Source organism: Erinaceus europaeus, chromosome 3 (genome assembly GCF_950295315.1).
Source record: "Erinaceus europaeus chromosome 3, mEriEur2.1, whole genome shotgun sequence".
In the NCBI taxonomy this organism is placed as follows: Eukaryota; Metazoa; Chordata; class Mammalia; order Eulipotyphla; family Erinaceidae; genus Erinaceus; species Erinaceus europaeus.
The window spans coordinates 154,738,236-154,763,612 of record NC_080164.1 but is presented as its reverse complement, the minus strand read 5'-3'; the positions used below and the strand labels follow the sequence as shown (position 1 = coordinate 154,763,612).

General features: G+C 41.2%; 1 protein-coding gene across 4 annotated transcripts in view; it reads left to right on the top strand.

The window, feature by feature from the left end:
* UBE2K (ubiquitin conjugating enzyme E2 K) overlaps window positions 1-13,867 on the top strand; it is a 51,278-nt gene extending 37,411 nt beyond the window's left edge. For all 4 annotated transcript variants that reach the window (XM_007526984.3, XM_060188158.1, XM_060188156.1 and 1 more), the window contains 3 exons: window positions 7,922-8,021; window positions 10,073-10,201; window positions 11,191-13,867. In XM_007526984.3, coding sequence (XP_007527046.1) covers window positions 7,922-8,021; window positions 10,073-10,201; window positions 11,191-11,265 — 304 coding nt within the window. In that variant the 3' untranslated portion in view covers window positions 11,266-13,867. The remainder of the gene's footprint in view (window positions 1-7,921; window positions 8,022-10,072; window positions 10,202-11,190) is intronic.
* The last annotated feature ends 11,510 nt before the right edge of the window (window positions 13,868-25,377 follow it).

The following is a 25,377-nucleotide window of genomic DNA, read 5'->3' as shown; positions in this document are numbered from 1 at the left end:
GGTTAAGCGCATGTGGTGTAAAGTGCAAGGACCAGTGTAACCATACCAGTTCGAGCCCCCGGCTCCCCACCTGCAGGAGAGTCACTTCACATGGTGAAGCAGGTTTGCAGGTGTCTGTCTTTCCCTCCTCTCTCCATTTCTTTCTTTCTTATCCAACAACGGCGACGTCAGTAATAACTACAACAACAATAAAAAACAAGGGCAGCAAAAGTTTAAATAAATAAGAAAAATGCTAGGAGGAGAGAGAGAAAGACCAGATTCATGTCTGATGATCCGGTACATGTGCTCCTGGGGGTTGAACTTGGGACCTCATGCTTAAGAGTCCAGCTCCTTTCTTTCTTTCTTTTTTTTTTTTTTTTTTTTTAGGTTTTATTTATTTATTAGAAAGAACCAGTCATCAGTCTGGTACACGTGCAGCCTGCTGCCAGGTATCAAACTCAGTACCTCATACTTGAGGGTCCAATTCTTTTATCTACTGCACCACCTCCCAGAACACTGCAGATAAATCTTTAATAGTTCCTATTCTGAAATCATCAAGTTCAAATTCTGGCTCTACCATCAGGGCTATATCCCTGTGACTTAGTGCCAGCACTACAAATATACTGCTTCCAGTGGCCAATTTTTCCTTTTCATTTTGTCTTCTTTTTTATTTAGGAAGACAGAGAAATTGAGAGGGGAGGGAGAAAGACAGACACCTGCAGACCTGTTTTACCAATGTGCTTTCCTCCCCTTTTTTACTTAACTATTTATGAGAGAAGAAGAGACAGAGAACCAGAGTATCACTCGATAATATGTGATGCTGGGGCTTGAACTCAGTACTTCATGGTTGAGAGTTATCTACAAACTGTTAATACAGCATACTGACATAATTATTCAATCTTGTTACTAATGTTGCTAATCTTTCAGAATTTATAAACTATCAAATATGTATGTGTAAGGAAAATTACAGTCTATTACAGATTTTAGTATGAGCCGAAGTTTTGTGCAGAACTTGTTAAGATTGGTAAAGAGGGAATGAAATCTGAACAAAGTTAAATAGGAATAACAAATGTCATGGGGTGGATGGATGTCTGATTGACTTTAATTAGAGTAACTGGACAAACAAGACTAAGATTCTTGTTTTGTTTTTGAATTGAAACTCAGTTGACAGAGCATTATCTTAGTTTCAATATACAACACAATTGTATGTATGCAAAATGATCACTAAGTCTAGTTAATACCTTTTAGTTTTTATGTATAGCTGTGTATTATTTTCTTCTTGCAACAGGAATTTTTAAGCAAAGTTTCGAATGTGGAATACGAATTATTAAATATAATCACTGTGCTTTATAACCTCATGACTTACTTGCCTTATAACAGGAAGTGTATTGCTCTTGACCTCCTTCACATATTTCACCACCACAATCATTCAGCCAGCCTTCTGATACTTTAATTTTTTTTTTTTAATGTAAGAGTATATGAGTGAAATCATATGTTTGTCTCAGTGCATGCTTCTCTACCCCCTCAGTCCCCATAGTGAATTGCCCTCATAAATCTTTTGGGATATCTTTTCTTGATACATATTCCATAATATTAAACATTGAATATTGTGAAATTAAACTATTTACCATCATTGTTTTGATTATGATTGCCCTGCAGTTTCTTTTCTTTCAAGACAAAAGTTATCTCTAAGATGCTTTATAGTTTTTATCATTTAGTAATACTAAAGAATATTTGCAGTAGTAGAGTTGTCCTGTTTTTTTCTTTAAGATTTTATTTATTTATTTATTAATGAGAAAGATAGGAAGAGAGAGAGAACCAGATATCACTCTGGTACATGTGCTACCAGGGATTGAACTCGGGACCTCATGCTCGAGAATCCAATGCTTTATCCACTGCGCCACATCCTGGACCACATGTCCTGTTTTTTTCATTTGGTTTCCAGGACAGGGTTTTTTTTTTTTTTTTTTTTTTAATCTTCCCTTTATGTGACTATTATCAGACAGCTCAGGCCTGTCTTGATCTCTTGTTTATTTTTGTCTGTACTCACTTCCTTGGTGCGGTAATAATTTCACATTTATATACTAGTAACTCACAGTTTTATGTTTCTCAACTCCAGGTTCCTGTTCTGCTGCCTCCCTAACATCTTTTTTTCTCTTTTTTTAATTTCTTTATTGGAGAATTAATGTTTTACATTTGACAGTAAATACAATAGTTTGTACATGCATAACATTCCCCAGTTTTCCATATAACAATACAACCCCCACTAGGTCTTCTGTCATCCTTTTTGGACCTGTATTCTCCTCTGCCTACCCCAGAATCTTTTACTTTGCAATATGCCAACTCCAGTTCAGGTTCTACTTCTTAACTTGAATATATAATAAACATTTTACTCACTTAAACAGAATTTTTAAAATTACTGCCATTATTTACTGGATAGGAACAGCTAGAAATCAGAGGATAGGAGGAGATAACTGAGAGGGACAGAGAGACATCTGCAGCACTGTTTCACCACTCACAGAGTTTTCTCCCTGCAGGGGTTCGAGCCCAGGTCATTGCACATTGTAACATGTGCTGTCAACCAGGTGCACCACCAACTGCCCCCAAAATTTTGAAAACTAAATTAACAGTCTCCTAATTGAAACCTATCTCTTCCTCACCTAAGTATCATAACTACATCTTTGCATTGTAGCATTTTCTGTAGTCCAAGGTTTGTCATGGCACTTGGATTTTCTTTGATACTCTGTCCTTAAATTCTATTGGTAAAACCTCTGAAATGGTGCAAAGCGCAAGGGACCCCGGTTCAAGCCCCTGTTCCCCAATGCAGAAGGAGGTCACTTCACAAGCAGTGAAGCAGGTCTGCCAGGTATCTTACCTTTCTCTCCCGCTCTCTGTCTTTCCCATCTCTTTTGATTTCTCTGTCCTATCCAACAACGACAGCAATAATAACAACAATACACAACAAGGGCAACAGAAGGGTAAAAAAAAAAAAAAAAAGAGCCTCCAGGAGCAGTGGATTTCTAGTGCAGCCACGAGACCCAGTGATAACCCTGGAGGTTGGGGGTAGGGGGCGTGGGGAGAACCCTCTGAAATGTAATTGTTTGCTTATTTGTTTTTTGTTTTTACCAGAGCACTGCTCAGCTCTGGCTTATGGTGGTGCAGGGGATTAAACCTGGGACTTTGGAGCTCCAGGCATAAGAGTCTTTTTGCATACCCATTATGACTTTTTTTTTAAGGAGAGGCAAACACCATAGCACTGCTCTATGAACTTGCCCTTGTGCCGTCTATAGTGTTCCTTTGTGGTGCAAAAGCTGCAACCCATGGTATCATACATAGCAGTACGTGTGCTCTACTAGTTGAGTTATCTTCTGGCCTACCAATTTTTATTTATTTTTGGTAGTTTTGAGAGACACACACAGAGGAACCAGAGCTCTGCTCCAGAGTATGTGGCAACAGGGACTAAACCTGGACCCTTACAAAATTATTTCTACCCACTGAGCCATCTCCCTGGCCACAAACCACAAAACTCTTATCAGGAAGTTCACTTTAGACTTTACTGTCATCTTGCCTAGGTGACTGTAGTAGTCTGACTCCCTGCTTCTGACTTTGCCCTAATCAGGCTATTCTCAGAGTATTCTCCCTTCCCACTCACCTCTTTAAAACAAAACCATAAACTCCAAACACAGAGTGAAACTTCAGAGTACCTGTGGTCTCTGCTGTAGGTCTAAGGACTCTAAATGGGGGATGGGGTGGAAGGGGACAGGGACTTAGTGTCTGTGGTGGCGGAAGATATCCATTGCTGATGGGTAGGCTGGGTATGGTAGAGAGACATCATTAGAGGGAGATAGGAAACTATATATGGGGGCCAGGTGGTGTTGTACCTGGTTGATTGCAAGGACTCAGGGTCGAACCACAGGTCCCCACTTGCAGAGAGAAAGCTTTGTGAGTTGTGAAGTCTGCTGCAGGTCTCTCTGTTTCCTCGTACTACCCTCTCTATTTCTGGCTGTCTATCTAGTAAATAAAGACAATTAAAAAATCAAAAAAGCGGTGGCGCAGCAGGTTAAGCGCACGTGGCGCAAATCGCCAGGACCTGCGTAAGGATCCCAGTTCGAGCCCCCGGCTCCCCACCTGCAGGGGAGTCGCTTCACAAGCGGTGAAGCAGGTCTGCAGGTGTCTGTCTTTCTCTCCTCCTCTCTGACTTCCCCTCCTGTCTCCATTTCTCTCTGTCCTATCCAACAACAATGACATTAATAACCACAACAATGTTAAACAACAAGGGCAACAAAAAGGAAAATAAATAAATAAAAAATTTAAAAAAAGGATACATTTAAAAAAAAATCAAAAAAGAAGAGATTGTACATGTTTGGCAGTTATATTATAAATCATTTTTCAAAATGATTAAAAAATGGTAGGGGAAAGTATATTTTTGACCTTTTGTTAATCATATCAGAATTTGGCAGTCAGACAATGAGTTATTTAACTTTTTAACATCCTAAATAGAATCTTCCACTAACTTTCTGTTTACAACTACCAACACTACCAATCTTTATTTTCTCACGTATGGGCAGTTGTAAAATTAAATATAGGGAAATTGAATTTTGTACCAATGCAGTTTATGTCAACTATTCTTGCTTCCTAAGGCAGGTGAAAAATAACTATTTAGTCTTGTGAATGTAGAATTTGATGTGCCTATCTGTTTATGGGATAGTAATCTTAGGGAAAAAATTTGTAGATTCTGAGTAATTTGGAGCATGCATTCTAGAAAATAATTTACTGTTGTCATCTGGGAGGTGGGGTGCAATGGATAAAGTATTTGACCCTCAAGCATGAGATCCTGAATTTGACCCCTAGCATTCCATCTCCTGCATGGGTGATACTCTGGTTGGCTCATGTCCCCTCTCTGTCCCAATTTGCTGATCTCTTCTTTTACCTATATGTGTAAGCAGATACTTATTTTTTACTAATTTGTGAGACTAAGAGGTTGTTTCACATGAAGAGAAAAGATTTGAGGCCAGCTCATCACTGTTACATGTGGAGCTGGGAGCCTTGAGCATGGCATATGAGTTCTGTTCTCTACCAGTTGTGTTATTTTTCTTTTCCCTGGCCCCTCCTTTATGGAGCCCTCCCCTCACCACTTAAATGGTTTCCTCTGCAAACGAGGTTAGGGATGTGATTCAGAACATTAACTACGGGGACAGGGTTAAGCGCACATGTTACAAAGCACAAGGATCCTGTTTCGAGCCCCTGGCTCCCCACCTTGCAGGGGAGTCACAAGTGGTGAAGCAGGTCTGCAGGTGTCTATCTTTCTCTTCCCCTCTGGTTTCCCCTCCCCTCTTAATTTCTCTCTGCCCGAGCAAAAAATAATAGTCACTTGCCTGTGATGCCTTTGGATTGAACTTGGGTCCTCCTGCTTGAGAGTCCATTGCTTTATCCACTGCACCATCTTCTGGACCATACCAAGATAATCATTTCCAAATCCAGTGTCATAAAGCTTTCCCTCTACGACTTGGAAAGTTACACTTTTATTGATATGAACTTGCTAAAAAAAAAAATTAAAAAGAGTGAACTATAATCCACTTAATCACAATTTGTTAGTTTGACATTCATGTCTGTGCTTTTGATATCTAATTGAAATTTTTGCATGTGGCATAAGGCCAAGGTCCAACTTCCTTCTTTTCAAAGCACATCAAATTTTAGTAAAAAACTTGTATTGCCCTACTGGTATGTGGAGTGCAAGCTACAGGAATGTGCTCCCTCACATGCCTTTTGCACCACAGAACTTAATGATCATGGAGTGGTGCTTAGGTCTCTCTGTCTTTAATTATAATAATAGAAAAGAGGATTGGGTAAAAAAAGAAAAAAGGTTCATTGGTGATGTGCATGCGATGCCTTTGGTTCTGTCATCTAGCATCTCCTTTTAAAAAGCCTAGGTTGAGTGCACACATTATACTGTACAAGGACCCAAGTTTGAGCCCGTAATCCCCACCTGCATGCGGAAAGCGTCACAAGTTGTGAAGCAGGGCTACAGGTGTGTTTCTGTCTCTGTCTCTCTCCATATGTGTCCCTTCTCTCCTCTCATCGATTTCTGGCTGTCTCTATCCAGTAAACAAAGATAATTTAGAAAAGTTAATTCAGTAGGAAAAGACTGTTTTGGAATGATTTTATTTGTATGGCAAAAATGGTCATGTTTAATATTATTCAACATTCATAATACATTACTATCAGGTTAATAATACAGATATTTCTGTATTGGTTGGAAAAAGTTAATATAAATATTAAGAATCGTTGCTGTTTAGGCAGATACCATTTTCATTTTATTTTATTTATTCCCTTTTGTTGCCCTTGTTGTTTTATTGTTGTAGTTATTATTGTTGTTGTTGTTGGATAGGACAGAGAGAAATGGAGAGAGGAGGGGAAGACAGAGAGGAGGAGAGAAAGATAGACACCTGCAGACCTGCTTCACTGCCTGTGAAGGGACTCCCCTGCAGGTGGGGAGCCGGGGTTCGAACCGGGATCCTTATGCCGGTCCTTGTGCTTTGCGCCACCTGCGCTTAACCTGCTGCGCTACAGCCCGACTCCCCAGATACCATTTTCTATATATTTGCTTTACATAAGTATACTTTGTCTGAATGAAGTGATATATTTAAGCTATAAATTGCCTTATTTTAGAATGAGGTGGGAGAGATACCATAATGCTTATGTAAAGAGACTCTCATGCTTTAGGCTGTGAGTTCCTAGGGTCAAGCCCCTGCACAACAAGCCAGAGCTGAGCAATGCTCTGGTTTGGAGGGAGAAAAAAAATTCTATGAAATTGGCGGTCAGGCAGTGGTGCAGCAGGTTAAGCGCACACGGCGCAAAGCACAGGAACTGGTGTAAGGATCCCGGTTCGAGCCCCCAACTGCCCACCTGCAGGGGAGTCGCTTCACAGGTGGTGAAGCAAGCCTGCAGGTGTCTATCTTTCTCTCCCCCTCTCTATCTTCCCATGTCTCTCCATTTCTCTGTCCTGTCCAACAGCGAACGGCATAAACAACAACGATAGCCACAACAAGGGCAAGAAAGGGGGGGAAAATGGCCTCCAGGAGCAGTGGATTCGTGGTGCAGGCACTGAACCCCAGCAATAATCCTGGAGGCAAAACAAAATTATATGAAATTGATAGATTTTCTTGCAAGTAAATATTTGTTGTTGGTGATATCTTACTTGTCTTTAGAAAAGTATCATTGAAAGAAAATTCTGAATGTTAATCCCTCCCTTTGTATTTTATTTTTTTATTTGCTTGGCTCAGGCTTATTATGGTGTTGAGGGGGGAATTGAACATGGGACTTTGGAACCCTAGGTATGAGAGTCTCTTTGCATAACCATTATGCTGTCTACCCCTGCTATTTATTTGCTTTTGATGAAAGAGAGATATACAAAGACCAGAGCACTGCTCAGCTCTTGACTTATAGTGGTGCTGGGAAGTGAACCTGGGACCTCATAGCCTCAGGCATGAAATTCTATTTCTTGACTATTATGCTGTTTCCCCAGCATAATCTAATCTCTCCCTAACCCTGTCTAGTCCTAATCTTTCCCTGTTGATTTTGTATCTGGAGAAATGAAGGATAGATTTAGTGAATATAGCTGACGAGGATGTTGTTGTCAACAGTATGAAAAAGACAACGTGAATTGTCCTAAGAGATAGTATTTTTTGATAAAGATTTTACTTATTAATGAGAAAGATAGGAGGAGAGAGAAAGAACTAGACATCACTTTGGCACATGTGCTGCCAGGGATCGAACGCAGGACCTCATGCTTGAGAGTCCAAAACCTTATCCCTGTTCCACCTCCCAGACCACAAGAGATAGTATTTTAAATGTCTTTTTTCTCTTCCCCCAGAAAACACTTCTTTGCTTTTGTCATGCAGAGAGTGTGGTTAAAGATAATATTTTTCTATTTAAATTTCAGGGCAGCAGCAATGACTCTGCGCACGGTATTATTGTCATTGCAAGCGCTACTGGCAGCTGCAGAGCCAGATGATCCTCAAGATGCAGTGGTAGCGAATCAGGTAAGTCTTCAAAGGCATCCAGATACACACCTGGAAGTCCCAACGTAGTGACTTGCATTTGTAACTTACGACCTTACTTGGATTAAAACTAAATTTGTAAGTGGTTTCCTTTCTTTACAGTAAGGTAAGAGGTGGCACATCTAGTTGGGTGACACATTATAGTGCGTGAGGACCCGGGTTCAAACCCTCAGTCTCCGCCTACATGGGAGAAGATTCTCAAGTGGTGAAATAGTGCTACAGGCAACTCCATATCCCCCTCTTCCCTCTCAATTTCTCTTTTCTGTCCAAAATAAATAAAATTTTAAATTTTACATAAGTCTTTTTAAAAGTAAGTTTTAATGAAAATCACAAACATTCAGTATTAAGAATTAACACAGTAAATACCATATACCATTTAGATTCTGTGGATGGTACTTATATAAGGATTAAAAATTTTTTTAATATATTTTATTTATTTTCCCTTTTGTTACCCCTGTTGATGTCCATTGTTGTTGTTGTCATTATTATTGTTGTTCTTGATGTCGTTGTTGTTGGATAGGACAGAGAGAAACGGAGAGAGATGGGGAAGACAGAGAATGGGAAAGAAAGATATACACCTGCAGACCTGCTTCACCACTTGTGAAGCGACTCCCCTGCAGGTGGGTAGCCAGAAGCTCGAACCAGGATCCTTATGCCGGTCCTCGCGCTTTGCGCCACGTGTACTTAACCTGCTGCGCTACCACCCGACTCCCATAAGGATTTGTTTATGAGAGAACCAGAGCATCACTGTGGCAGATGTAATGCTGTGGATGTAACCAGGACTTAATGCTTTCTCAGTGTTTAGTTATCTACTGCCCCATCTCTCTTGCTGCCACTGATGAATTATTATGTGATTCCTCTCTTCCTCCATTTATTCCCTCATGTGTGGGTTTTCCCTTCTGCCATATTAGTTTTAACCAGCTCTAACAATAGTTTTCAGTTTTCAATATTTTATCTCCAAGGCAGAAGCCAACAGATTACAGCCAGAATTTACTTTTTTATAAGCAGCTTTATTGGAGTGAAGCCTTGCATGTTTATTTCACCTAGAAATGGACAAATTGAGTATCTATGACAGAGACATTATTCAAGTATTCCCTTGTTACCTTACATAATTGTAGTCCCTACAGTCTTTTTCATTCTTTTAAAAACATATTCTGGCTCTGGCTTATGGTGGTCCTAGGGTTTGAACTTAAGACTTTGGTACCCCAGGAATGAGAGTTTCTTTGTATATAACCATTATGCCATCTACCCCTCATAATATTCTTTTAATTTCAACTACATGTTCTCCCTGGATGATCATGTACACACTTTTAAAAAAATTTTTTAATCTTTATTTATTGATTTTGAATAGAGACAGAGAAATTGTAAGGGGAGGGGATATAGTGCGGAAGAGAGAGAGACACCTGCAGACCTGCTTCACCACTTGTAAAACGTTACCCCTTCTTGTAGGGGCCAGTGGCTCGAACCTGTGTCCTTGCACACTGTAATGTGTGCACTTTACCAGATGTAGCACCACCTCCCTCCCACCCACCCCCAATATGCTAAATCTTTTAAACAGTCTATTCAGTGAGAAAGAGAAACCGAGCACCACTCCATTCCATGTAGTGCTAGGGGCCTCCTGCTCACCAGTCCTGCACTATATTCATCTGTGTCACCTCCCTTGTCACCATCTGAATTTTTACCATTCATCAGGGTGGGAGATAGCACAGTGGTTGCACAAATATTTTTTTCCCACCTGCGCTATTGCTGGGACTTGGTGCCCCCTTGACATAACTGCTCCCAGCAACTACTTTTCCCTTTATTTTTGATAGAAATGGCAACGGGTCCCCCTGCTGAAGTCAAGTTCTTAGGCAATTAAAAGCTGAGCAAAGCTGTGCTCAACTAGAACAAAACTTGCCTAGAGCCTTCTTGGTCTCTGCCTGACAGTGCCTCTCTTCATGTAAAATTCCATCATGAAACAAATGAAAACAACTGAGTTAAGTATTAGCAGTTGTAACTATTTTCATGCCAATACCCCCCCCCTTTTTTTACAGTACAAACAAAATCCTGAAATGTTCAAACAGACAGCTCGACTTTGGGCACATGTGTATGCTGGAGCACCTGTCTCTAGTCCAGAATACACCAAAAAAATAGAAAACCTATGTGCTATGGGCTTTGATAGGGTAAGTATATACAGGCATGCTTTAATATGTTTCTTACTGCAAATCTTTGACCTAGAAAAGTGATTCAAATAATCTAAATCTGGTTTCAGTAAGTAGAATTTGTTATTAAAATCAAGATCTTTTGGTGTACTGCACTAAAGTAAAAGACTCTGGGGTGGGGGGGGGGGGGAGAGTACAGGTCCAAAAACGATGACAGGACCTAGTGGGGTGGTGTGTTATGTGCAAACTGAGAAATGGTGTGCATGTGCACACTATTGTGTTTACTGTCGGATGTGAATCATTAATCTTCCAATAAAGAAATTTTTAAAAAATGCAAAAAAACCCAAACAGTTAAATCAAGGACTTTATTTTAGTTGTTCCATTCATTTTACATTCTCTTTTTTTTTCCCCCCTTGGGTTTTTGTTGTTGTTGTTGTTGTTTGTTTTTGCCTCCAGAGTTATCCACTGCTCCTGGAGGCCGTTTTTCCCCTTTTTGTTGCCATTGTTTAATGTTGTTGGATAAGATAGAGGGGAGAGAAAGATAGTCACATGCAGACTAGCTTCACTGCCTGTGAAGCAACCCCCCTGCAGGTAGGGAACCGGGTCCTTGAACCTGGATCTTTATGCCAGTCCTTGCACTTTGCACCATGTGCGCCTACCCAATGCGCTACTGCCAGAACCCCTCTTTTTTTTTTTTTAAAGCAACTTTATTGACTACAAGTATAAAGCAACTTAAAGGGGAAATGTGCTTTTTGTTTTTGTTTTAAAGATTTTATTTATTTATGAGAAAGAGAGAAAGAACCAGACATGACTATGGTACATGTGCTGCCAGGTATTGAACTCATGACCTCATGCTTGAGAGTCCAATGCTTTATCCACTGTACCACCTCCCGGACCATGGGATGTGATTTCTCATTATGAAGACACAGTGAACAATTCAGATTTTATTAATTATTAATACTCTTCTTATGTTTTCCAATTTGATATATGTCCCCATTTCTTCTTTACAGAATGCGGTAATAGTGGCCTTGTCTTCAAAATCATGGGATGTAGAGACTGCGACAGAACTCCTTCTGAGTAACTGAGACCTAGGGAGCTGCTGCTGTATCCAGGCCTGCCCCTCCTTGAGGAGCATCAGCACCTGTCATTTTGGGGATTCTGCATAGATTTCTTTTCAACTGGCATTCTTGCCTAATGATGTTATCTGGGCACCATTGGAGACTGAGAAACAAAAATCTCTGCTCTGTAAATAAAGCTAATTAAACGTCTGTGTAAATTTTAAAAGGGGAAATACTTTAATTTTTTTTCTTACTAGTGTAAAAATTCTTTGAGCTAAGCTAAAACCATGGAAAAAAACATGTTACTTTAGTGTTTAGCAGTGTACGAAGACTAGCAAGAGTTTGCTTCAGGATTTTGTTGAATGAGATACTATTTTGAGTGTGTCAGGGCCATTCAAACTGTTGGTGTTGCATCACAGCTACCTTAACTGTTTTTAATATGGATCCTCTGTGCCTGTGAATTTACTTGCATGCTTGTACTTGACTTACTAGAATGGGTAGCTGAAAAGATCACCATTTTAAGCATTTGAAAATTCTTAAATAGAAGATTTATCCAGAATTGAAAATGGTGACCTGTTCAGAGCCTTTTGATCCTTGTCAACAGACTGGGACACCATATCTATTTTACCCCTCTTAACAAACACAGCTAATATTCTGATAGTAACTTTCTCTATATTTGGTGGGGAAATGTGCTGAGGAACAGTATCCCTTGCTCCATTTTTAGGTTGTCATCGGGAATGTTCTGTCATAGTTTTCACCCATAGAGCTTTCCTATATAGTAATACTATAAAAATGGAGCTGCCAATTTTTTTCTCTTGCAAAAACAGTAAATACCTGATGTTCCATATTCCCAGATTTAATGAAAGAACCCAACTTAGCTTTTTGATGAATTTGACATCTATTTTTAAACTGATGAAATTTTTTCTTTCAGAGCAAGTATGAAAATTAACTGTTTTCAGTTTTCTAGCCTAATTTTGGCTTTATAGAGAATGCTTTATTGGATACTTAAACAATCACTCTTGCTTGCATTTACCCCTATTGACAGACACATAAAAGCTGTGTTGGTGTTTTACTGTACATACTTCAGATGCACATAGGAATAGAAGTGTGTTATAAATCTAGCTTTCTTTATGATGTTTCTGATATGAGAATTGAAAACTTTACCTTTTCTTGTACATAGTCAGACTTTCTATTCATATTAAAGTTACATTTCATCCTAAGTTAAAAAGTTTGAAAATTATTAGTTTTGCAAGCTCAAACACTAATGTGACCATTTTATGAAGGCTGAAGTTGACTTAATGCAGGCAGTTCTATACATAGGAGCAATAGTTCTTAATTTTGTAGGACCAGTGCACAGTATCAAAATGTGCCGGAATCAGAATGAATTAAAGCAAGACGGTATACCGAAAGTCATAGTATAAAAGGTTTTTTTTTTTCTTCAAGTGTTCCCCTAAATTATAAGCATTAAGTGTTTGGGAAACTATTTTGAACCATTCAACATAATTTTATTTAACTCAATCTTAGAAGCAATAAAAGAACCATTATTAAATAATATTGTAACGTTAAAGATGTGAAGGTTCTTCCAAACACGTGAGGCTTTCCTAATTGACAGTGAGCTCTTAGAGTTGATATTATTGCATATTAAACACAAGTTGCTATGCTTTTTGCCCTATGTTTGCTTATGCATAAACCTACAGTCACCTCCTTTAATTGTTGTAGTTTAGTTACTTTCTAAAGATGCCAAAGGAAACTAGATTTTCTTTATTTATTAAATAGTTAAGACCTTGTACTTTTTTATATTTTGAAATAAGGTGGAATTGTGTGAACATGTGGACAGTTATATTTCATCGTTGGTTAAAATTTTATTTTTTTAGTGACGGGCAGCTTGGTAATATTTGGATTATTTGAAATGTATCAACTGCATATACCCAGTTTACTGCTTGCCTACATTGTCAGGGTATATTTAGTTGTCCTGTAGTCCAGAGAGAAAAAATTCAAGGTTACTAAAGATAAAGCATTTCCATACACCCTTTCGGAGCCAGCTATACCATGCCTTTTGACTTATATGCCCATCAACCCCATAAGATAAGTACTCTTCTAAGTATGTTGTTACATATCCAGTGCCCATGGATACTGAAAAATATAATATTTGGTGAGGGGTTCTTCATAATGAATTTTACATTTACAAATTTATTTACCTCACTTGCATTGAGTGTAATACTCTTTCTTCTGGTATTTCCCAGTGTCATGTGATGTCTTGTTTTGCTCTAGTGGGGGCTGTGCCCGTGACCAGACCAAGGGTTTCATACATAGGAAGCATGCACTTGACCACCTAACGACACCCCTCCTCTACAGAGATGGGGAGGTGGTGGTGTTTTTTTCACTTCTTATAGGTAGATTTATTTCTCTACATATAGAAATCAAGGCAAATTACTTTTTCTCTGTTCTTTTTTTTTTTAATTTTTTTATTTATTCATGAGAAAGCTAGGCAGAGAGAGAAAGAACCAGGTATCACTCTGGTACATGTGCTGCCAGGGATCGAACTCTGCACCTCATGGCTGAGAATTCATTGCTTTATCCACTGCACCACCTCCTGGACCACTTTTTCTCTGTTCTTAAATATGTCTGGGGGGGGGGGGGAACACTAAAAACAGGTCTGGGGAAAGGTATTCTGGTTCAAAATGTGATTTGTCCGTTTTAATAACCTCAAAAATTTGAACTAAAATGTATATATATATAGTGATAATCCCACATAAGGCAGGCATGTTTGCTCCACGTTAACTAATATGCCATTAGGCTTTGACTGCAATTGGATTTATTTTGAGAATGTTACATTTAAAAGAACCAAGGCCTAGTTGCATATATGATACAGTGTTTTAACACAATAAATAATTTATGACCTAAATAAGTATGCAGTAGGTAGTACATAAATTTATACGAAGAACTTGGTACTAAATTAGATGCTCTGAGTTGTCTCATCTAATGTTTGGATTCTGAATATTTTGCTTTTGAGAGTAATCTATGAAGTAGAAGTAAGACGAAGTTTTCGTTGGGAAGATTTTTCATATCTGTGATGGTTGGTGGCACTTAACTATGCAAAATAATTTTTAGTACCTTTAAGAATTGGCAGATGAGTGAATAGCGCTTATTTATGCATTTGTAAATGCAGCATTTTATGTTACTGTTTAGGCTGCTTAATCAGTTTATCAATGTGAAAAGCAGGTTTGGGCTGCAAGTGTATGCCCATTTTGAACTTTTAAAGAAATTTGGTATGTGAATGTTCTAAAGCTCTTGTAGCAAGACATAACACTTTTTTTGTTGTTGTTCTGAAGCTTTTTAAAGATGGATTCAGGTAGGGAAGAGTTGGAGCCAGGCATATTGTTTTGTATATAGGTGGAAACAGTGGGTATCAAAAAGGAAACTGTTTACAGTTTATTTTATGGACTTTAACAGTTGATGTAATAATTCACTTTTTATAGTTCGTGAAATTGCAATTCTAGGATTCAAAACCATTGATTTTTTTTAAAAAATGCATTTACATTCTTTTAGTACCAGTTTAAAAAGCGTAACATCAGTTATTTGCTGTCACTTGGGGAAGAAGGCAACTTGAAGTATTTGCTCATAAACATTAGCCTTTTCCCAAAGTGTGACTTCTCTGCAGTGTCTACATGTCATGTCACCATCTTCTATTTGCACTGTTGCAATATGGATCAAAAATGTTGTGGCATGGGGGGAGGGGACTGTTCAGTCTCTCCCTTGTCCCATTTGCTCTCGTACTGCTTTATTAGGCTGATCTACCCTCATAAACCTGTGGTCATCACCTACATGTAAGTCCTGAATGTATCATCTTTGGCTTGCTTAGTTCAGCCATGCTGCTAATAGATAATCAAGGTGTGGCACAGTTTTATCAGTTTGGTTCTAGGGGTGAGTGGGTACAGATCATTGCACTGTGCTGTCAGAATGATCCTTGTGTGCTTGCTGTCACCTACAGGCATCATAATAAAAGCTAGACTATTTCTTTGGGGGGGGAAGAGACTTATTTAATGTAATTTAAAGATTTTTCCAATAGAAAATGAAATGCTATTGAAAATATCTATTTTTTAGCTTTCAGCAACTGATGGTGCTTTGTTGTGGTGTCTGCTGGAAGTCTACTGCCATTATATAGGGATTCTCATTAACCTCACGGAGAAAGAACCTTGCTTGTTAGCTTCTATAGATCTCTAAACAATCTGTTAGTGAAGATAAATTCTGTAGGAGGGTCTATTCTGAGCCGTTATCTTCCTGTAAGGGGAAAATGGGTGGGTTTCCAGAAAGACCATTGAAGCAGGGGGTGGGCTTTGGGTGGAGGGTTGGGTATTTGTCTTGAGAATTAAAAACTACGAAACACTTTTGTACACAACTGATTTTTTAAAAAATAAACACATTTTTAAAAATGTTGAATTTCTTTTCCCCCCTTAGTGGGAATTCTTAAAAATAAATGCATGCATATTTTCCCCCTTTTAGCTTCTTTCTGGATACCTCTCTATGAACAGAAAGTTAAGCCTTAACATCAACTTCAAACAAGAGAACCAACTAGGTATTCTAGAAGATTTTAATAGTCATGAATGTATGATGACAAATGCAATAAAATAGAAAAGATCTTTGAGTTGAAAAGAGCGTTTGTGGAGACTAATCCAAAGTATAACTTAAAAGTTACTGGTACTGAAAGTAGCACTACTTACTATGCCTGCACACAGATCTTTCTGGAAATAGTGTCTGATGCCTTGCAAAATCTTCTGAGTAATATTGCCCCAACACTAGTATTAGTACCAATGCCAGAGTTGGATTGATACATGGAGAAGAAAACTTAAATGAACTGTTGTCAAAGATAACGCATTCAGAGTCTACTGGGGCCAGCCTCTTGTCTGGTGTGCCACTTTCACCTGGAGTATGGGATTCAGCTGGGGAAAAATAAAAGTGAAATTTTTGGCTGGAAAAATGTATGCAATGGTTGCTGGGGAGATAGCATAATGGTTCTGCAAAAGACTTTCATCTAATGTCCTAGGTTCAATCCCCTGTACCACCATAAGCCAGAGCTGAGCAGTGCTCTGTTAAAATACATACACAAGTACACAATAGTTTTGTGTTACAGGAGGACCTGTAGGAGCTGGACTCAACACTGGTCTGTGTGCATAGGACAGCAGCATAGTATCTAAACAAGCTGGTTCATCTTAGACAACACTGCACACTACCCCAGTGAGCTGGGTCCTGCCTCCCTGCTATGCATCTTGTAATGAGGTGATTTCTTGTGATCAATAAGAGCTCTGTAAGTGGAGAGAGTGAAAGTAATGGGATCTCTAGGTTCAATCCTTAGTTTTGAGGCAAGATTTTTTTTTTTTTTAAAGTGGGGATATCCACCAATGTGTCCTGGAGCTCAGCTTCCCCAGAGACCCACCCTACTAGGGAAAGAGAGAGGCAGACTGGGAGTATGGACCGACCAGTCAACACCCATGTTCAGCGGGGAAGCAATTACAGAAGCCAGACCTTCTACCTTCTGCAACCCTCAACAACCCTGGATCCATGCTCCCAGAGGGATAGAGAATGGGAAAGCTATCAGGGGAGGGGGTGGGTTATGGAGATTGGACGGTGGGAATTGTGTGGAGTTGTACCCCTCCTACCCTATGGTTTTGTTAATCCTTTCTTAAATAAAAAAAAAAGTGGGGGTAGGGGGAGAGACTGAAAGACCTGCAGCACTGTTTCGCCACTTGCAAAGCGGTTCCCCCAGCAGGTGGGGACCAGGAGCTCAAACCAGGGTCTGTGGACACTGTAATGTGTGCATAACCAGGTGCCACACAACTGCGCCTTGCTTTAAAATTTTGTCTACAGGCCAGGGCAGTGCTCAGTTCTTAAGGAGGTGCAGGGGGTCGCACCTGGGCCCTCAGTCAAGAGCTCCACATGTTCACTCCTGCAAGCAGGGAGATGTCAGCAGACAGCACAGGCCTTGTGTGATACGCTTACTCCATAGCAAGACCTAAATGAGGGGTGCTCTGGCTTCTCACCCAAAACTTTCATCAAAGATTTTTAAATTTAAGAGAGAATTCAACTCTAGTACATGTGGTGCTGAGAATCACACCAGGCTCTTCAGAAATGGGTGTTCTGTCTTCCACCACTGAATAAAGGAATCTCAGTAAAGTTAAGAGACCACAAGTAAAGGCTGTCAACAGCTCACCTGGAGAGTGCTTTGCCATGGGCAAACCAGGGTGGCTTTTCCTCTGTCAGGAAAAAGTTAAGGTGGCCTAGGAGGCAGCATAGAGGGAAAAAGAAAATTTTTAAAGATATTTATTCCCTTTTGTTGCCCTAGTTTTATTGTTGTCATTGTTGGATAGGACAGAGACAAATGGAGAGAGGAGGGGAAGACGGCAGGAGAGAAAGACACCTACAGACCTGCTTCACCGCCTGTGAAGGGATCCCCTTGTAGGTGGGGACCCGGGGGCGAACCGGGATCCTTAGCCGACCCTTGCACTTTGCGCCACGTGCGCTTAACCCACTGCGCTACTGCCCGACTCCCGAGGAAAAAAGAATTTATGCCGATCATGAAGTCTCAAGTTTGATCCACAGCACTGCATATGCCAATGTGATGCTCTCCTTCAAATTAAGAGTGGTGAAGCTTGGCAACGACACACACACAGCCTCTGGGGTCAGAGTGATGAAACTGCTGCACCACTTCCCTCTACCCTTTCCCTCTCAATTTCTTTCTGCCTCTGTCCAAAACTAAAAATAGTTTTTAAAAAGGTCTCCAGTAGTAAGCAGGTCTGCAGGTGTCTTTCTCTCCCCTTCTCTGTCTTCCCGTCCTTGATTTCTTTCTGTCCTGTCCAATGACAAGGACACCAATGACAATAATGAAAACAGTGGTAACAATGACTAATGATAAACAAGGGGGAAGGGATGGCCTCCAGGAGCAATGGATTCCTGGTGCAGGCACCAGCCCTTGATAACCCTGGAGGCAAAAAAAAAAAAAAAAAAAAAAGTCTCCAGTAATGTAATGGTCATGATTTTAGGTCTTAGCCTCTAGTCTCTGTAGCTGACCTCTCTCCAATGAATCAAATAAGGAGAAAGTGAATGATGAAACTGCCAAGGCCTTCTCGAAGAAAAGGGTTGCGTATTTGGAGGTGGGATTTGTGGCCATTGGAGTATCTTCTCCATAGGCTCAGAACTAAAAAACGGCGTAAATATCGAAGATAATGTGCATGTCACATGTAGTGAGGCCTTGGGCTTAATCTTTAGCACCAAACCCAATGGAATTTACAGGTAACTGTTTCCTGGGACCAAGCAGTGGCACACCTGGTTAAGCGCACACATTACAGTGCACAAGGATCTGGGTTCAAGACCCTGGTCCCCATCTTCAGGGGAAAAGCTTCACGAGTGATGAAGAGGGGCTGCAGGTATCTCTTGTCTCTTCCCTCTGTCTCCCTCTCCCCTCTCAGTTTCTCTCCAATAATAAATAGAAATTTGGGGAGTCGGGTGGTAGCGCAGCGGACTAAGCGCATGTGGCGCCAAGTGTAAGGACAGGCATAAGGATCCCGGTTGGATGCCCCAGCTCCCCACCTGCAGGGGAGTCGCTTCACAGCCGGTGAAGTAGGTCTGCAGGTGTCTTTCTCTCCCTCTCTGTCTTCCCCTCCTCTCTTTCTATCTTCCTCTCTCTGTCCTATCCAACAACAGTAATAACTACAACAACAATAACAAGGGCAGCAAAAGGGAATAAATAAATAGTAAAAAATTAATAAAAATTTGAAAATAGTGGCCGGGTGGTGGCACACGTTAACAATGTGAAATGACCTGGGTTTGAGCCTTGGTCCTCACTTGCATGGGGAAAAGTTTGCAAGAAGTGGAACAGGGCTGCATGTTTCTCTCTGTGTCCCTCTCTATCACCCCTTCCCTCTTGATTTCTGGCTGTCTCTATCCAATAAATAAATAAAGATGGGGGCCAGGCAGTGGCACACCTGTTTAAGCGCTCATATTACAGTGTGCAAGGACCCAGGTCCAAGTCCCTGGCCCCCACCTACAGGGGGAAAGCTCCACAAGTGGTGAAGCAGGGCTTTCGGTGTTTCTTTGTCTCTCTCCCTCTTCCTTCTCAATTTCGGTCTCAATCAAATAAGTAAAATAAGTCACAACATATTTAAAAAATAGAAAATATCAAGAGCTACCTTTCGTAGAAAATAAACGCTTCTTGGGCTGGAGAGACAGCATACTGATTACGCAAGTGACTTTCATGCCTGGGATTCCTAGGGCCCTTAACCTTGTTTAATTCCCAGCACCACTATAAGCCAGAACTGAGCAGTGCTCTGGAATAAAACCTTGAAGTCTACTAAACTGTCACATGTTCAAAGAAACCATAGGAATTTGTGCCTGTGATAGTGGTGCCTTCAGAAAGGTGGGTGAGAAAGGCGAGGGGCGGGACCAGGTGCTAGTTTGAAAGTTTTTTTTTTTTAATATTTCCTTTTTTTTGTTGTTGTTGCCCTTGTGTTTATTTTACTTTATTCTTGTTGTTTTGTTATTGATGTCATCGTTGTTAGGACAGAGAGAAATGGAGAGGAGAGGGGAGGGGGAAGAGAGAGACACATGCAAGTCCGGTGGTAGCGCAGCGGGTTAAGCTGCGCAGGACCAGCAGCGTAAGGATCCCGGTTTGAGCCCCCGGCTCCCCACCGGCAGGGGAGTCGCTTCACAGGCAGTGAAGCAGGTCTGCAGGTGTCTGTCTTTCTCTCCCCGTCTTCCCCTCCTTTCTCCATTTCTCTCTGTCCTATCCAACAATGACGACATCAATAACAATAACTACAACAATGAAACAAGGGCAACAAAAGGGAAAATAAATATAAAAAAAGAAAAAGATTGACACCTGCAGACCTGTTTCACCGCTTGTCGAGTGAGTCGACTCCCCTGTAGGTGGGGACCGGGTGTCTCGAACCGGGTCCTTGTGCCATGTGCACTTAACCCGCTGCACTACCGCCCAAATCCCAGGTGTTAACAGTTTGAATAGAGAAATGCTCGCTTTATCCATGGAAACCCTAGTGTAGTGTTTCTGATGCTGAGCCCACACTTGCTCACTTCAATTGGACAGAGAATTTTATTTTAATGAGAGAAATACACAGTAAACACAGGTATCAGAGCACTGCTCAGCTCTGGTTTATGGTGCATTGAACCTGTGACATTGGAGTCTCAGGAATGAAAGTCTTGCCGTCTCCCTAGCCCCTGTGAAAAGCTTCTCAAACTCCCCCCAACCCCAGCTGAGGCACTGAAGGGACTGTGTATGCTTAGCCCAGTGTGCCACCACTGGGCCCCTTCCTATCCTTAAGGCCAGCCACCTTCTTAGCAGATGCAGGTCATCCTGAGGCGGGCAGCTTGCCAAGCCCAACACCTCCTTGAAAGAAAGGCCTGTTAGCTCACAAGAGTTCTCAGAATGGCTGTTCGGTATTTTCTGCTTTCTAAACCACTATCAGGAATGTGGATGAGAAAGGGCAGTTTGGTTTTCCTGAATTAGCTTGCTGCAGGCCCCCATTATTACAATGAAGTTAGCATTTATTTTTTAAAATTTTTATATTTCTCTTTTGTTGCTTTTTTATTGTTATAGTTGTTTGTTGTTAAAATTTCTGGAGGCTCTTGCCGGGCTGGCTTGCTTCACGGTGGTGAACAGAGACGCGGAGACAACGGCTGGGCAGGGAAGCTGTATTTCTTTATTCAGGAACAACGATTCACAAACTAAGACAAACTAATCACCAAACAGAACTCTGCTGTCTCTTTGCGGCGGCGCAAGCACTCTTTCTTTTTCTCTCGAACTCAGGAACCCTCTCCCTTACTCTCGAACTCAGAAACTCTAGCACCCTCGCACTCTCGAACTCCGGAACTCAGGAACTCGGTCACTGGGGAACTCAGGAACTCTGGCTAACTCTGGCACTCTCGAACTCAGGAACCCTCTCCCTTACTCTCGAACTCAGAAACTCTTGCACCCTCGCACTCTCGAACTCCGGAACTCAGGAACTCTGTCACTGGGGAACTCAGGAACTCTCGGGGGGCCAAGCAGGCCCGCGAAATTAACAGGACTCATCCAATTCTCTTGGAGGGGGAGGGCTAGAACAAGCCAATGTAAAGCATACGACAGTTGTTATTTATGTCTTTGTTATTGGATAGGACAGAGAAGTTGAGAGGGATGGTTCCGGAAGACACCTGCAGACAGATTTCAACGCCTGTGAAGCGACTCCCCTGCAGGTGGGGAGCCAGGGGCTCAAACCCGGGTCCTTACGCCTGTCCTTGCGCTTTGTGTCACGTGCGCTTAACCCGCTGTGCTACCGCCGAATTCCCGAAGTTAAGGAGGCCTTGTGGTCCGGGAGGTGGCGCAGTGGTAAAGCTTTGGACTCTCAAGCATGAGGTCCTGAGTTTGATCCCCGGCAGCACATGTGCCAGAGTGATATCTGGTTCTTTCTCTCTCCTCCTATCTTTCTCATAAATAAATAAAATCTTTAAAAAAAAAAAGAGGCCTTACACATTGTAGTATATGCACTCTATCAGATGTGTCACCACCCAGCCCTGGAATATTTACATTTTTTGTGCTATTTGCTCTAAGTGCTTTTATTGTCAGCCCCTAGGTTTGTGCCTACTCTACAGATTTTAAAAAGTATCAAATAGAGGAGTTCACGGTATAGCAGAGGGTTAAGCGCAGGTGGCGCAAAGGACAAGGACCAGCGTTAACGTACGTGGTTCGAGCCCCCGGCTTCCCACCTGCAAGTAGGTTGCTTTGCAAGTAGTGAAGCAAGTCTACAGGTGTAAGTATTTTTTAAGTCTCAGGAAAGAAATAGTCATAGATCATAATCTGAAATGGTGTTAGGTGATGCCTGATTTAAACATCGCCAGGCAATGCCACCATCATCTACTGCGCTGTTGGAAAAGTCGTAACACGTTTCTGCAAAAGATGCCATCTATTTTAAAAAAAATATTTATTCCCTTTTGTTGCTCGTTTTATTGTTGTAGTTATTGCTGTTGTTATTCATGTCGTCATTGTTAGGGATGGCATCTATTTATTGCTATGTCAATTGACAGGTGAAGGTTCTTCATTAAAAAAAAAAATTGAGGGTCGGGTAGCGCAGCAGGTTAAGCGCACTTGGCGCAAAGCGGAAGGACCGGAGTGAGGGCCCCGGTTTGAGCCCCCGGCTCCCCACCTGGAGAGAAGTCGCTTCATAGGCAGTGAAGCAGGTCTGCAGGTGTCTATCTCTCCCCCTCTGTCTTCCCCTCCTCTCTACATTTCTCTCTGTCCTATCCAACAACGAACAACATTAACAATAATAACCACACAAGGCTACAACAAGGGCAACAAAGGGGAAAAATGGCCACTAGGAGCAGTGGATTCATGGTGCAGGCACTGAGCCCAGCAATAACCCTGGAGGGAAAAAAAATTTTAAGCAGAGGCAAGGTGGTGGCATAACTTGGTTAAACACACACATTAGTTTGCTAGGATGCAGTTTCAAGCCCCTGGCCCCCACCTGAAGGGGGAAGCTTCACATTGAAGCAGGGCTATAGGCGTCTGTCTCTTTCCCTCCTCCCTTCTCAATTTCTCTGTACCAAATAATAAAATTAAAAAAGTAAAAATTGAGTTGGTTGTTTTGAAGATCTTACAAGTTGAAGATGGTAGACCAAACTGAATTATCACCATATTTTACTGTTTTACTTCATAAAGAGTAAGAAAGAGTCAAGCTTATGAAAAGTTGTGCAAAGTTTATACTCCACAAGCACGTTAATGCTAACAGTGGTTCACAAAACCTGTGCTGATGATTTTGATTTCAGTGACATTCCTGTCAGGGAGGCCAGCTGTGGTTGACAAGGACAAAATAAAATCATTAAGTAGAGCCACGCTATAGGACACGAGAGACTGCAGAAACAGCCAACACCCATCCTTCAGGCGTTTATGACCACCTGGAGAAGTTGGGCTACATCAGCAAGGTTAGCATTTGGCTTCCTCATGAACTCAAGGAAGTTCATTTGACAGTGTAGCAACAACATCTGTGATATGCTCATTAAATGTGAGGGAAATGATCCTTTTTTGAAGTGACTGGTAACGAGTGATGAGAAGTGATTGCTTGATGAACTAGTGATTGTTTATAACAATGTAGTTTACAAATGGTCTTGGTCCCAATGATTTGCTTCAAACGATTGAAAGCAAACATTCATCAAAGCAAAGTTATGCTCTCAGTGTGGTGTGACTTTAAAGGTGTGTCCCCCCAACCCCCGTTTCACTGCTTGTGAAGTGACCCTTCTGCAGGTGGGGAGCAAGGGGCTCAAACCTGGATCCTTACATGGTCCTTGTGCCTTGCACCATATTCACTTAACACGCTTGCTACCGCCCAACACCCACCCAATCAATTTTAATGTGTTTTTGGCAGCTGAACAGTTTGAACCAATCCATCATCCACAAACATCCAGAATTTGTTAACTGTAAAGGAGCTGTATTCTCCTATAGTCCAAGACTACACACAAGTCTGACCATCTGTCAGAAAGTATTGGAACTTGGATGGGAAGTGTTACCACATCCACCATACTTGCCAGAGTCAGAGACCTCAGACTCCCTTTGTTTCGCTCCTTCAAAACCCCTTGTGTGGTGTGATGTGTTGATTCAGATGAGGCTGTAAATCAGCAACTTGTTGAGTTTTTCACTAATAAAGGCAGGTCTTTCTACAGATGAGAATTAAGGAGCTCACTGACATATGGCAATAGGTTATCAAACAAAATTGGCAATATTATCACTGACGTTTTTATTTTATTTTATTTTTTTTACCAGAGCACTGTTCAGCTCTGGCTTATGGTGGTGTGGGGGCTTGAACCTCAGGCATGAGAGTCTGCTTACATAACCATTGTGCTATCTACTTTTAGCCCTGATTTTTTTTCTTTACACAATTAAATGCCCTTTGAAAAATAGAATACAGCCAGGGAAACAGCACAATGGTTATGCAAACAGACTCTCATGCCTGAGGCTCCTAAATCCCAGGTTCGATCCCCCACACCAGCATAAGCCAGAGCTGAGCAGTGCTCTGGTGTTTGTCTCTCTCTAAAAAATAAAATAAAAATAGAATATACCATGATGTTTCCAACAATCCAATAGTCCAGATGAGTCTCCTGTGGCCTTCTTAAGTCTATACCAACAGTAAAATATACTGTTATAACAATGTGTAGAATGCCAAAGCTATTCAGCATGAAATACAGAAACACACATGACAGCTTATTATGTCATTTGCACCACCTCTTATCTCATGATAATATGAAGCTTACTTTCAATCTCCAAGTTCTAAGTTAAGAAAACATTGGGGGTCGGGCGGTAGCACAGAGGGTTAAGCGCACATGGCGCAAAGCCCAAGAACCAGCAGAAGAATCCCGGTTCGAGCCCCCGGCTCCTCACCTGCAGGGGAGTCGCTTCACAGGCGGTGAAGCAGGTCTGCAGGTGTCTATCTTTCTCTCCCCCCATCTTCTGCTCCTCTCCATTTCTCTTTGTCCTATCCAACAACGACATCAATAACAATAATAATCACAGCAATGGTAAAACAACCAGGGTAACAAAAAAAAAAAAAAAAGGGAGGGGATGGCCTCCAGGAGCAGTGGATTAGGCAATAACCCTGGAGGCAAAAAAAAAAAAATTAAGGGGGCCAGGTGGTGGTGCACCAGGTTAAGTGCACATAGCATGAAGTACAAAGGACCCTGGCTCTCCACGTGCAGGGGCTGCTTTACAAGCAGTGAAGCAGGCCTGTATGTGTTCGTCTTTCTCTCTTACTTTCCCCTCCTCTCTCAAATTTCTGTCCTATCCAAAAAAATAAATATATATCCACAGGAGTAGTGGATTTGTAGTGCAGGCACCAAGCCCCTGTGATAATTCTGGAGACAAAAACAAACAAAACCCCCAAAACAACTTAAGTTTCTCAAATCTCCATCCACCAGAATTTATCATCTATTTTTTTTTCCCCTCATGCACTCAGCATGTGAGTCATATGAATATATCCTCAGGATGAAGAAGTGGCTTTTTTTTTTTTACTTTTACATGAGGATATGCAGACTAAAATATAAACAGAACATAACATTTTATCAGCTGTGACACGAGGGTGTGAACATTCAGGTCGCCACACTACTATA